The sequence below is a fragment of the Sinocyclocheilus rhinocerous genome, unplaced genomic scaffold, assembly GCF_001515625.1.
Source record: "Sinocyclocheilus rhinocerous isolate Xijiao unplaced genomic scaffold, SAMN03320098_v1.1 scaffold1303, whole genome shotgun sequence".
NCBI lineage: Eukaryota > Metazoa > Chordata > Actinopteri > Cypriniformes > Cyprinidae > Sinocyclocheilus > Sinocyclocheilus rhinocerous.
The window spans coordinates 942320-957052 of record NW_015625581.1 but is presented as its reverse complement, the minus strand read 5'-3'; the positions used below and the strand labels follow the sequence as shown (position 1 = coordinate 957052).

At 36.8% G+C, this 14733-nt stretch overlaps 1 protein-coding gene across 1 annotated transcript in view; it reads right to left on the bottom strand.

Moving 5' to 3' along the window:
* The window catches only part of LOC107753537 (protein sidekick-1-like), a 141298-nt gene extending 130329 nt beyond the window's left edge, over positions 1-10969 (bottom strand). The window contains exon 1 of the mRNA XM_016569702.1: positions 9910-10969. Coding sequence (XP_016425188.1) covers positions 9910-10234 — 325 coding nt within the window. The 5' untranslated portion in view covers positions 10235-10969. The remainder of the gene's footprint in view (positions 1-9909) is intronic.
* Positions 10970-14733: the final 3764 nt, after the last annotated feature.

The window sequence follows — 14733 nt, the reverse complement described above, 5'->3', positions numbered from 1 at the left end:
CAATGTAATCGATAAATTTTCATTTGAAGTGTCAAATTACTTTTAAAAGGTGATTTACTCTATTTTAATCGCTACCATCATACAGTTTATATCTGAACTATACATTTTTTATCCTAGTACTTCTGTGATTTGAATGTTTGTAACAGAAATAATGATACTGTGTGGCTGAAAAGACTGTGAAGCTGTTTCATTCATGAAAACGATGACACAGATGACAGCTGCTCTCTTTAGGTCAATGGCAGCAAGGAATCGATAGGCGTAATCGAAATTTTAATTTGACAACAAGTATCCGATTCCTGACCTTAAGTATCCGATTCTGGAATCGGAATCGATTTTTGATTCCTAACCCTAATCATTACAAATCTGTAATTAAAAATATATTTAAATATCTAAAATAGATTCTTCGAAGTTGTCAATAAAACAAAGATTATGAGTATGTTTTACTGGAAAACACTATTTCAGTCTTTCTACTTCAAAATTCACATTTAATTGAATGCGTTACTTGCCGTTCCTTTGTAATTATTTGTGAAATTTACTAGCAATTTCTGAGCTGAAATTATTTTAAAGTAAATTCTACACTTTCAGTGTACATGACATACAAATTTAAACAGAAATGATTTATTTTAGTATATTAGTTTAACAAATTTCAATAAAAGAATACAGTATAAAAGAAAAGTAACACTTTAGTTTAGAGACCAATTCTCACTATTAACTAATTGCTTATTAGCATGCATATTACTAGCATATTAGCTGTTTATTAGCACATATTCTGCATGACCATATTCTACATTTTTAATCCTACCCAATACCTAAACTTAACAATTAAGCAGTAATTAGGAGTTTGTTGAGGCAAAAGTCATAGTTAATTGTTAGTTAATAGTGAGAACTGGACCTTAAGATAAAGTGTGACCAAAATAAATCTTAAAATCACATATATAACGATGTAAGAGGTCAAAAAGCACTCTAAAGTTCACCTAATTGCATTTAATATAAATTGAAACTATTTTAATTAAACTGCAATCAACATGCAATTAAGTGTCAGAAAAAAATCAGTTCACACTGTATATTCTTTTAAAGTATATTATTCCACAATAAGTACACTGTTTAAAATTATGCTAAAGTTCACTTCTTTTTCACAAGGGGTAAAATATAATTTAAAAAAATATAGCCTACAAGTATATAACATTAAGTTTGAGGCAACAGGTCAAATCTAAATTTATTTTAAACACTGCTATTCTGAAATGCTAGAAGTGTCGGTGTGATTTGACTTTCAAAGCAAAAATGAAATTGAATTTTGGTTCCCACACAAAAATGTCTAGGGCTGTTGAAAGGTCACCGCTGGCCATGTTTTAGACTACTGAGTTAGCAAAGCCCATTATCTAGCACGAGTCAAGTCCATCTTGTGTCTATAATACACAATAGCTGAAAGCGTGCCAGCTGAACCTCGGGAATTATCTTATTAGCTTACATATGGGAGTCATTATAAACAGGAGTATTGTTATTGTTCAAAGACTTTTATTGTTGCGGTAGATTGCAAGCCTGCCAAGTATCGCAACAGGTGACTGCACTCTTTAAAATGGGCTCTAATGTCAGCTAAAATAACTGGAAATCAAAAAAGTGCCGCCTAAACCTGTTAGGGATCGACAGTCAGACAGGCTGAGCAACTGTTATCATCTGATAAATTATTCACCACAAACATGTCAGTTGTACCTGATGAACATGAGTTGCTCGACAGCCTGGATCCCTTTGAATGTTAAAGACATGACACAACTGACACATTTTATAGGTGTAAATCACCCAGTCTTATCAACAGAGCAGTTTTACTCAGTGGGCTCTTTCAGGTATTCTTTAAAAAATATATGAATCTCTGAAATACATGCTTTTCTCTCAGATATGTTTTGTCAGTTAGAGCGATCTGCTTAGCTTATCGATGTAGCAGCAATTCATCACTGTTTTTTGTGACAAAAATTTGCTAGAATTCATTTTCAACTCATTCATCAAAGAGCAACCTCTTAAATGCAACCTAGTGTTACAATTTTAAACACATTTTGTTATGTGGTGTCTATTTTGCTTCGCAATATCGTCTATTTATTAATATTTTTTATTAAATAGTTCCATGCTTGCTAGTTTCTAGATAGACCGTAAAGGCCCGTTCACACCAAGGACGATAACTATAAAGATAACAATATTAGCGTCCACACCAGCGAACGATATCATCTGTGTATTCTAAGCGCACGGCCGCAAGCGTGTCTGCCGCTTTAAATTCTCGAGCTCCTTATAGCAGGATGGATTCTGATTGGGTGTTGATGTCTGTATCATTCATCAGCTGGAAAAAAACGTTCTGAAAGTGATTCCAACAATATTGTTTCTCTGTGCCTTTATCGCAATAGTTGTGGTGTGGACTCTGCTATTCTTTAATATTGAGAACGATTTTTAGAACTATATCTTTATCTTTATAGTTATCGTCCTTAACGGGCCTTAAGTCTGTATATTAGTTGTGGGATTTTTACATTGTTACATTGTTATGCTAATAGATGGCGACAAGTGACTTTATGAGTTAATTATCATGAGTGAGTCATTTAAATCATTCATTCAATCAATTAGTTCAAAAAGACAGATTCATTCAGGAACAAAATCTCACTTTCTTTATCAATGAGTGATTGAATAATTTCCTCAAAAACACAGAATCGTTTGGAACGAATATGCCGTTTCAAAAATATTAACATCATATAAACTAATTAGACCTATTATAACGTTAATGACATGCAAAAAACAGATTGCTTTCCAGAGCTCTTTGAGTGTTAGGAGTCGGGAGTTAGGAGTTAGGAGTTGAATGCTCTCAATAAGTTTAATTGGGAATAATATTATCCAAAGTATTCAAGCAGTAACTGTCATGTAATCAATAGCACCAAAGAACTTCATGAAGTTACACAAAGAGATTTCAAATAAAACTGGTATCATGTATTGATTCCAGAAAATTAACTTTTTTTGTAGCATGTATCCTCAGGGAATGAATTTTACAATTTTGAGCCATGAATCTTAGTAACGTTTAGTATAATAAATCAATATCACTCAAGCAAGAATGTGTTATGGTCGTATATCTGCACAACAAGTCTACAACAAATATGTATGTCTCAAAGACCTGTAAACAATCTGTGCTTTTGATTTCATTAACTTTTTAATTAAAGAAGTAAAAATTATTTTTTTTAACATTTCCAGGATCATTAAATACTTTTAAGCTTACGTTGTGGCAGTCTGTCATCTGTTTTAATTCCCAGTGTTGTCCCAGTGTCTTAGCTTTAGGTCAGCAGCTTTACATTCTTGCTGACTTCATCAGGAATATATTTCTTCAATTTTATTCATTCTTCAAATGTATAAATTCCAATTCATTTTCTATTCCATTACATCTGAACCCTGGCAATAATAAGAAGCAATCCATTTTACTCTTGAGGAGATCTGAAATGCATCTCAATCTTGGGCAGATCCCAAATAAGCTCATATTTAAAATTAAGAACATGAAGAATGAACATTTTGTAGTTCTGTCCAACTAAGCCTTACCTTTCTGCTTAAACTATGATTCTATGTAAAAAGGCTTTGTGAATTATAGAGATGTACGAAATGACAAATTTCCTAGACTAGTCAGGGGGTTGCCTGAAGAACTAGTTAGCTAATTAGTCTTAAGGAAAACTCTATATAAATAAGCTGGTTTTGGGCTTGAGACAGAGCTAGACAGAGTGCAGCGCAAAGGAACAGAATGTAAGAGGTCTGGAGATGCATTTTTAAAAACACAACACAGCAAAATGTATTATATATTGGCCAAGTACCGCAAAAATAAAAAAGGAACAAACAAACAAAAGGCTCATTGGAAATATGTGACTCTGACTAAATCCTAAAATACGTTGCTCAGGATACATTTCTCAGCACTTTTGGATGACACATCCACAAAAGGCGCTATCATTTTTTCTCCATCTTTTTTCTCTGGTGGATACAAACCTGTGGATACAAAATGGCGCTAAAAGGTTAATGCTCTATTAAAGTTGAAATTAACCTATCACATACACTACACTCTACCCTAAACCTAACGTATAATGTTAACAAAACCAAATGTATTTGCCATTTTATAGGTGTTTTATTGTCACATGTTCATTTCTCCTGGAAACTGCAGTGAAATATATGTATAGGTACGGTCAGGTGCAATATTTCCAATGAGCCTTGGTTGTCAAATTGACTAGATTGTAGTTGGCCATTGTGACCAATCCTTAACGATTGTTATGACAGAACACTTAATAAACAATGGAAATTAAACAAGGTATTGATGCATTTTGTATATTTAAAACCCTGCTGATTACAGATAGCTCATGATTGCTTTGACATACACTGACAGCCTGTTCTGATAACATAATGACTCACACATTGTGATGAGATGTGTTCTTGTCAAGTACCAGTAGATGTTCAGTGAAGGCTTTTACAGTATGACTTTGTGTTTATAATAAAACGAGCTTTTCTTTCAATAGAAGTTCACATTTAACTACTAAATCCATAGATATTTAGTCTGTATCGTATTGTGATATTACATTAATTAAATGCATTTATTCATTGTTTGCTGAATCTTTTTTTCGTGAAGAGTTTGAAGTAAATCTTTTTTGAGATATGGTTTGAAGTGTTAAATCTGGTCATAAAAATGTATTTACTTTGCAATTAGCTGGAAACGCAATCAAAGTTTGAGCAATACAATCAAGGAAATAAAATAACGTCTAATTTACCCAATGTTGCTCGTAGAAAAACAACTGTTAATTTCATTAACCTTTATGAAAACAATAGACTTGATGATTAACCTTTCTTTAAAGCAGCACATGAAAGGGAACTAAAAAAAAATGGAATTTATTATGTTAAGCAGAACTGACACAATTTGTCATGCCAGGAGTTGTACTCATCATTTTAATTTAGAAGATAGGAGGCAATTCCTCATCTTTGACATGAAATACTATGCGGTATCCTTCACCTGGACGAGCTGGCAGCGCTGCACAGCTGTGAAATGAATGTCCGCTCTTGCATTACATGCATTCACAATGATTTGTGTACAAATCAATAATCAAAATGATGGCAGCAGGGCTCAACCCCCAGTTGCCCCCCAGTAGCTCATATTTCTATTTGTCCTACCAATATTTTTCACTTGCCCCTCCACAAAAACATTTTTTCTTTTTTCATTTGTCTTTACAATACACATTTGTTTTTCTGCACTATATATATATATATGTGTGTGTGTGTGTGTGTGTGTGTGTGTGTTGTGTGTATATACATAATACATATATTACAAATCTTTTATAATTTAATACAAGTACCTTAATGTAATGCCATGACAGTGACGATTCTGAATTAATCATTTTGTTGCCATATGGTGCAAAGCATTACTGATTTGTATCACTCTGACACTATCACGTAATTTTGAAATATTTACAACAATGTTCAACGTTGTAAACCAAATGTTTAAGTTTGCACGTCATTAAAACACATGTACAGTATATGAAACTTGACGTTTTTTATCTCAAGTGAAGCATATTCTTCAGATGCAGAAGGACACTGCAGAAAATGAAAAATTTAGCAGGAGCCGATTGCACAGATGGCGAGGCAATGAAATTTAAAAGTTTACAGCCATAAATGAGTCAGGTGGATGTGTCTGCTGGCACATCTAGCAGATGATATACAGGGGCACCAGCACTTTCTTGTGGATGAATCTACATTTACCTGCACAATGCTCTGGCACAAACATCATTAGCCCAGAGACCTTTCTAGAAGCACGGCAGGGGATTGTGCACCTGCTACTGCTTGACAAACTCCCTCTCTGCCCGGGTGTTTGGTTTTAAGGGCACTGTGGTCCTCTGCCAGACCCAAGCAGCCAGAAAATTTGACTGCCAGCAGAAGTTTATGATTTGAGACAAATATAAACACCTGCAAAAAGCCAGATTTGCCCAGGTTTTTCCGCATCAATATGAGAGCCAAGAGCATTTTTAGAGTATAAATGGCAACTTTGTCTTTTGCACACAAACTGTGACCATTTTCTTAATGTTCCCACTTTTGGCTTATCTAAAAATAAAAATAACAGCGGCTTTGAGAGCTTATAACCTAATCTTAACACTCAGATTTATATTGCCACGTTGAATAAAGCAAAAAGGTTAACATGTCAACCTCATTCCAATATGCTAGCTCCGATAATGCTGTTGGCTCCTCAATGCAGATCAATAATATCTAGCCCATTCCCAGAACAGTGCTGGGAGCTCTCCAAACATCAAAAGACCTTGACACAGGACTTGGGAACTGGCTGACACTGCATGCACCGCAACAACTTCGCTGAACCTTTAGAAATTAAATACAGTTGGAAGCATACAATAAAATACTGCAACTGTGAGTTACGGTAACTGCACGCCTCCATACACACAGTATTTCTCGGCTGATATGAGGTCAATGCATCCTCTTAAGAGCACATTCAAGGACTGTTTCCGTATGTTTAAAGTTAATTAGTAACCCCAGCGGCGTATATAAAGTAGACTTTGGAGCATAGCACAGACAGTATTCATTTTACATACAAATAACAGATTGGTCATTTCATTTATTTTTCCAATGGTGCATTAAGATATGAGATATTTACTCTAAAGCTCACTGTAACACAGTTCGTAGTTCGGGAAGAAGGAGGCGGGAACCGGCGAACATTTAGACAAAACTTTAATCAAATAAACAAACCCAAAATGAAAGTAAAGCGGCAGCCCCTCGCGGACGACTGCCGCACACAAAACACAAAATAAAGTCCAGGCCTGGTCCTCTCTCGTCCAACACTGTCGTCACTCCTCCTTTTTATCCTTCCGGAGCTCCTCCGTGGGACTCGAGACCGGTGAGTGGCGCAGATGTTGTGCATTAGCATTTACTCCACCGGCCTCGCTCCGTTCCCACGGCTCTCGGCCCCGCCCCACTCGTCACACTCACTCAATATGAAAAGAATATACCTTAAAGGAATAGTTAACCCACCCTCAGGCCATCCATGTAGATGAGTTTGTTTGTACACCTGAACAGATTTGGAGAAATTTAGCATTTCATGACTTGCTCACCAATGGATCCTTTGCAGTGAATGGGTGCCGTCAGAATGACAGTCCAAACAGTTGATAAAAACACCACAATAATTCACATGACTCCAGTCCATCAATTAATGTCTTGTGAAACAACAAGCTGTGTGTTTGTAATAAAGAAATCCATCATTAAGATGTTTTTAACATCAAACTGTTGCTTCCAGCTAAAACCTTTTATTCATTCTCCAGTGAAAAATTGTATGACTGAAAGGTAAACGTTGTCTTGTCTGAAAGGTAAACTGCCATAATGATTTGTGTGGCAGTCGGGGCCTAATGGATAGAGAGTCGGACTTGTAACCCAAAGGTTGTGGGTTCGAGTCTCAGGTCTGGCAGGGATTGTAGGTGGGGGGAATGAATGTCCAGTGCTCTCTCCCACCCTCAATACCATGACTGAGGTGAGACCCTTGAGTAAGGCACTGAACCCCCAACTGCTTCCTGGGCGCTGCAGCATTGGCTGCCCACTGCTCCGGGTGTGTGTTCATGGTGTGTTCACTGCTGTGTGTGTGCACCTGGATGGGTTAAATGCAGAGCACAAATTCCAAGTATGGGACACCATACTTGGCCTCACGTCCTTTCCTTTTTATCAGCTGTTTGGACTCTCATTCTGACAGCACCCATTCACTGCAAAGGATCCATTGATGAGCAAGTGATGTAATGCTAAATTTCTCCAAATCTGTTCAAATGAGCAAACAAACTCATCTACATATTGGACTGCCTGAGGGGGGGAGTACATTTTCAGCATATTTTCATTTTTGTGTGAATTATGCCTTTAATGAATGGCCAGCTTTAAGTGGACACTTTTTCTCTTGCTATAGTGATAGGGCTTTATCTTTAGTGAGTGTGTATCATGAAAGGCAAAAAAAACTCACACACAAATCAGGACCTCACACTTGAATATTTCAGATTGGCAAAGTAAATGTGTTATGGATAGTAGCTAATTCTGCTTCTTCTTGTAGAGAGAAGTCACAGTTTTTCTTTTTTATAAAAAACAAAACACTGTTTGTACCTAAAAGCAGGTTTTAGGCTTCACATATTTCTGTCATTAATTTTTATATTTATAGCTCAGTCTAGTCAGCTGGTTAAAACACCTTTAAATCCCTTACTGAACATCAGTTGTTGTTGTTTTCCCCACAAAGAAAATTTCTGCCACTAATTTTATGGTGCCTTCAGGAATGCAAATTGCACAAGTGACAAAAATACATGTATTGTGGGTGGAAAGAGCTTAAAGCAGGATGAGGTTTTAATTCAAAAGAATTTTAGTGTCTTTTTTTAGATCATTTATCCTTTTGATTACGGAGAGAAAATGACTCTAATCTGTGGCATATTAAGGAATTAAAAATGTTCTTTTTAATGAGGCATGCTGTTTTAATTTGACAAATGAATAAAGGAGCCTGTCATTAATAGTCACACATGGCTGATCATTTCTATTATACCCCCCAATGTCTAAAATAACTAATTTCATAAAAATAAACTGCACCAGTTCTGTCAAAACCAGCTGCATCATCACGTTCATAACAACACAATACATAAAGCAAACATACATCAAGAGTTCTTCTAACAGCAATAACCAGTCACTTTTTTTCTCAGCATGCCAACTGTTACTCTCATCCTCAAGTGGCCCACTATGCATATGCAGGCATCATATTTTCCCTGTATGAGAAACATTACAGAGGGAATCACAGCCAAAGGATGCATATGCCATCTGTGACCATGCATGCAGTCTGACCTAATGACTCCTCTATTGTTCAGGTCCAGCGATCTCAGCTCAACTGTCTGTTGCACAGGCAGACAGATATTTGACATTCCATTATCATTGAAATCAAGCTTGGCAGTCTTATGACATCAGTGTCAAACACATTGATCATGCACTATTCATAATCTCCAATATGAAACCATTAGGTTGAGCTATAGAATTTAGTGATACTTCAAGTAGGGGAACTTTTTTGTCAACTTGGTTGATTTGAAAGGTTTTTGTTTTTTCCCACAATTTTTCTTTTCTTTTCTCATTTAAAAAAAAAACACACATTAAAAGAGATTTAAACCTTTGTACTGTGCCAGTACTAATTTCTGAGTTAGATAAGCAAAAATCTTCTCCACTTTTTTAACTTCCCTCCCTTAATAGGTGTAAAATTTTAAAGACATTCTACCATGCAAATAAACTTTTTAAATACATATAACATTTTGATATTGATGTATACGATTAGTAGTTTCAAACCTGCTGCTGCTATTAAGCAAAACGTTTTGAAGAACAACAATTTTTTTCCATAAAGATTTATATTTGGTTATGGTGGTGTTAATGCAAATTGACAGGTGTTTCTGCCAGTCCAGTCAGCAAGAAATGAATGAATGAATGAATGAATGAATGAATGGTCCTACCAACCTGGTTAATTTTTAATTTCTGAAACAATTACTTTCTTTTTAACAGTATACATTCAAAGCTAGCTAGATAACTTGCATTAGCATGTTCAAGGCTTATTCAACTTTCTCTCTAAAAACGAGTCCAAAAAATTACAATCACACATAACATCAAAACTCCACCCCATACAATACCTTACACCAAAATTCACTTGAAATCTGATCAAGGCCATGATCAGATATTTATTCGAGGGAAGCAGCCTACAACGTTTAGACAGTTTCATTTCAAGTAGTGAAAAGTGCCTCTAACAGAAGAATCACCCATATATCAGAACACTGAAGTGTTTTATATGAAGCTGCGGTGTCATATTCAAAGCCCTGCATCAGGTGGTAATCATAGACTGTATAAAAACAGGTGGTAATACGTTTTTCTTACCTTGTGTGACCGCTCTCAACATGTGGACGTGCATGCAGAAAAACGCCCACCAACTCCAAGTGCACAACGCAAACTTTCTCTTTCCATTGCCGCCGACATTCCTCCCTGAGAAACGTGTAAAAATCTTGGAGGAAGCGCTCTTAGGATCACACATGATGGCATTCTCGTCCACACGTGCGAGAAGTGCTGTTGAGCAAGTACGGGAAGCGTCCCCTCCTGAGTAAACACTGTCCTCCTCCGCTGCCGTGTTGTGTCTGCCAGCTCTGTGTGCTTTAGGCAGACCTGTGAATTGTCTCTCTGTGGGATCAGATCCACCGGTGTCCATTCCGGTAACGCGTGCGCTCCGTTCCGCAAGTTTAACTCTTATGAACGAGAACTGACAGTTACAACGCGTGCATTGCGTCCAGTCGAAAGTTCCCGGTGATGTCGGCAAATAATGTGCTTTTCATTAACAGTTAAATGCAGCTACTGCGCGCGATCACTGCACACGCGTCATTATGGGTTTATGAATAATCTGAGTCTGCCGGTAATCACATTTATGCATTACACTGATGACACCACACTGATTCACTTTACAGGATCCAGTCAGGTTTTTTATTTCCTCTCGTAAATAGTATTTAGCCCACTTTAAAAGCACACTCACTTAGCCTGATATATATCCCCAAAAAGTCGCAAGATCCGCTCTTACTTTGCAGATGCAGAGCTGCTCCTGCTGTTATTTCAACATGCTCCAAACCATAACCAACCGAACTGTCAATCGACTGATGTGCAAAAACTAGCGCTAAGGATCCATCCAGACGGTTGCATGCATGAAGCCACCTAAACCAACCTACAAACTGTATGCGTACTAATAAGACCTCTCTTAAATTCACCGGCAGTGCCTGATGAAACGTCGCAGCGAATATGATTATAAAAGCGAATCGGTAAATAGATATCGCAAGGTATCCCAGCGTACTTTTGAGCAGCTAACGCAACAAGCGGCTGTTCGTTGCTCCGGCTCACAGCAAACTGAAGCGAGTGAAATAATGTAGTGTGGTACAGGTCCAGCGCACTTACAGCAACTTCCATTGAGAGCTGCAGTCTCTCTCTCACTCACCTCCGCCCCGCTAAAGACTCATTGGCTGCCGCTGCTGGAGGCAATACTTTATACAGTCCTTCAGAGAGATTCAAGTATTGCAGCAGAGCTGTGTGTTTGTTTATATATTACGGGTCAGAATTATACGGAGGTCGTATCGGAATAAATGCCTTAGAGGATATTAAACAAATTGTTGTGAGTGGGGGTCGTTACGAGTAGACTATAAACTACATTTAATTATAAATATTACAAAAGGAACATTTCTGTAGCGCTTTAAACGACTTTTCAGTAAACTAATAAGCATTGCTTCCAGTCAGACGTTTGCAGAAACAATCGCGTGCGTTCGCCTGAGGTAACCACAGCAACGGCCGCTTGAGCACCAAATCAGTAGGCTAGTGAAAGTTATGTCAAAATATAATTGTTGTCGTTATTTATTACATATTCTTCACACGTATTTACGAAGAAATGGAAACTAAAAATAACTTGTAAAAATCATAGCTATAGCCACGTTATGGCTGGCAAGTGACAAGCAGATTGAGCCTCAAGAATCAGAAAGTGTTGACCCAGGTGTCATTACATATCAAAAACTATAGGCTTACATATAAAATGTACTCTTATTAAAACAAATCAGAAAACAAAATATAACTACAAATACTGTATAAGCTGTATGTCTAGTAAGCTAACTAGATAACAGAATGAATGAATAGGTTTCACAAACAAAAAATTTAAATATGACTTCAGGTCTAGAAATCACTCTGGAAAGTAGCTAATAGGTAACTGAGTTTTGACGTAGCCTATTATAACGTGTAGCCTAATAATTTTACCTTCACAAAATTAGAATATTATGAATACTTGCTCTTAAGTAAAGATCTCACATTAATTATGTATTATTGTTTTAAAGTAGCTTCTTATTTCAGCAGACACAATGATTATAATTTTTAAGGACTTTATTGTAGTGTCATTTAAACTTGATATTGTTCATTAAGTTATATGCAACACAGTAAAATGAAAGGTCATACATGAAATATGGACAATTTTTGGCTTGAGTCCTTACAACTCACCTCTCTCATTCACAGAGTTTTTGTTCTTCTGTCCTCTGTCATCAGATCAAATCATCTCACACACTTCCCGGTTGTTTATGTTAATTAACACAACTCAGGCTATGTAAATATGTGTGAATCAGCTTTCTGTTCTACAGAGATTAATAGCTTGGTTTAGCCTTGATGTCAGAAACAAGAAAATTGACCCGAAAGGGCACAAAGTTGCTTGTCTTTCCAAGTGAATGATTCCATTAAATAGTTTGAGCAGAGTTCATATGTTCTACTTTATGAACAGTATAGGAAATTGTAGGGATTTAATCAAACTTCTAACCCTATAAGTATTGAACTTTGGCGTAAACCACGCTTTTGTTCCCTTAAAAATAAAGGTTCTTTATTAACTTTTAACAGCCATGGAACCTTCAAATATAGTGGAAAATTGTTCTTTAGATTATTAAAATATATTTTACACTAAGAAAACGGTTCTTTGGAGAGCCCAGAATGGTTCTTCTATGGCTAAAAAAAAACACCACCTTATGGAACTTTGATTTTTAAGAGTGTACACACAACTGATAAAAAAGTTAAGGTGAGGTGTTTGGACTACCTATTTTAGATTTTCAAAAGGAAAACACATATCAACATACTGAAAAAACACCTTAGAGAACATGTACAGTGCAGTGTTCAGTTTGGTGCTTAATATCATAGTACTTAGTTACATTGTCACAAAACCCTTCAGCTTTAGAAACCCAAACCTTTAGCTTAATGCTTTGTAATTAAGACTTTAAATGCCACATATAATCCACCTGAATGTCTCATTGAGTCTAGACGCTACCTGTGGTCTTTAATTGCTCAGGCCAGTCTAATAATTCATTCTGCAACTGATATTTATGAGAGAAAGAAAGAAAAGGAGAACCAAATAGCTAAGAAAATGCCTTTGTCATCACAGCAGGAATCAGTCGGTTTCATGAATGCAGATTATGTTCTATTAATGCAATACAAATACCAAACAAGCAGTCCTTTCATCTCTTCAATGTTAACAAATTTGAGCAAGAGCGTTTATGTCAATGCATTCTTGTAAATGAAGCTCTCAGTGTTTACCTGAGTCGTAACTGTCAAAGTCGAGAGGATGTTTGATAAGGCTGTTGAGTCACATGATGTCTGGGTTATTTATCACCTCACTGCCGTGATCCATGTGATTCATCAGCTTGAGAGATTTTTCATAATCAAAGAGGCCCGTGATGGTTTTTAGACAGCCGACACGATTATTGCATGTTAGTCGCTGCGCCCGACTGAAGGTGCGCGTTGTGTTCGTGCTCAGCTTTTCGTGTTTCTGATAAGAGATGATGCATATGGCGAGCTGCTCGGCGTAAATGCCTCTGCATCTGTTTATTTCAGAGCCCTGTCTGCGTGGCAAACAGCGTTGAGACAAAGCCAGCAACAGCAGGGCCTGTTTATTTCATGCCTTTCAGATCTAGGTCCTGTTTCCTGTCAATAAATAATTAGTGTAAACTGTTTGTCTGAGAACGGCCCGTCTCATATGTTGAAAATGGGTTACTTCTATGCTTGTGTGGCCTCGAGATCACTCGAATCCCACGTTTCATCAAGCCTGTCACAGCCCATCCCCTGCTGGCCACGTTCATGGCTATATCTCAATGAGCAGGGCTTTGACTCGGAGCAAACTGGGCTACCTTTCTTCACTGGCGTCCAATAAATCATTTCTTTTTCTTATCTAAGGCAGGACCACAAGGAGCGTGCAATCAGATGAAAAGGAGATGTCAACCCATGCAAGTGTGGCCATGGGGCTTGTTGTCGCCATGCTGGGAGGGTCAGAAAGATGAGATAATACATTGCCCGGCTTAAGAAGTCATGATCCTCAAGTGAAGTACCTCAGCCCCCTGTCAGATACAGATCAATGCCCCTACCGAATATCTGTGCAAATGTATCTTCTTCTTTTTTCGGGATGATAAATGACTTATCGTCATGGCAATAAATGTTCTCCTCTGCTGGAAGAAAGATAGGCTCTCTGGATAGATTCCACAGCATATTTATCTGTTTCTGCTTAAAATGTGCAAGTGACATTTTTGATTGGTTCTTCAAGTGCCTCAGGGTTCAATGGAGAGTTCACCAAAATGAAAATTCAGTATGCATTTACTCATCCTCATGTTGTTCCAAACCCATATGACTGACTTTCTTCTGTGGGACATCAAAGGCAATGGTTTGAAAAAAGTTCATGCTGCCTTTTTCCATACCATGTGTGGATTGTGAATGCGACCATAAGACATAATTTAATTTGTCAATATGAGTAATCCGATATATATAGTCTTTTAAAGCAGCTTATATCAGATTAGTCATATTGACATACTAAATTATGGTTTTTGGTCATTTTTCCCCCGACTTTTTGGTCACCTTTCATTGTCATTGTATAAAAAAGGGCAACATGAATTTTTTTTTAGATAAGTTCTTGATAAATAAATACATAAATGTAACACAGCTTGGACATTCTCCTGAGCTTCTTTTTTTCATATAGGACGTAAGAGATCAAATTCATACAGGTTTGGAATGATTTGGGTGAATAAATCATGACAGAATAATTTTATGGAAATGACAGATGCTTAAAAATATATATTATTTATACATATATAATTATATATGCATGTACATGTAATTATATACCCATATGTATGTATATATACGCTTTAAAAGACTTTAGTA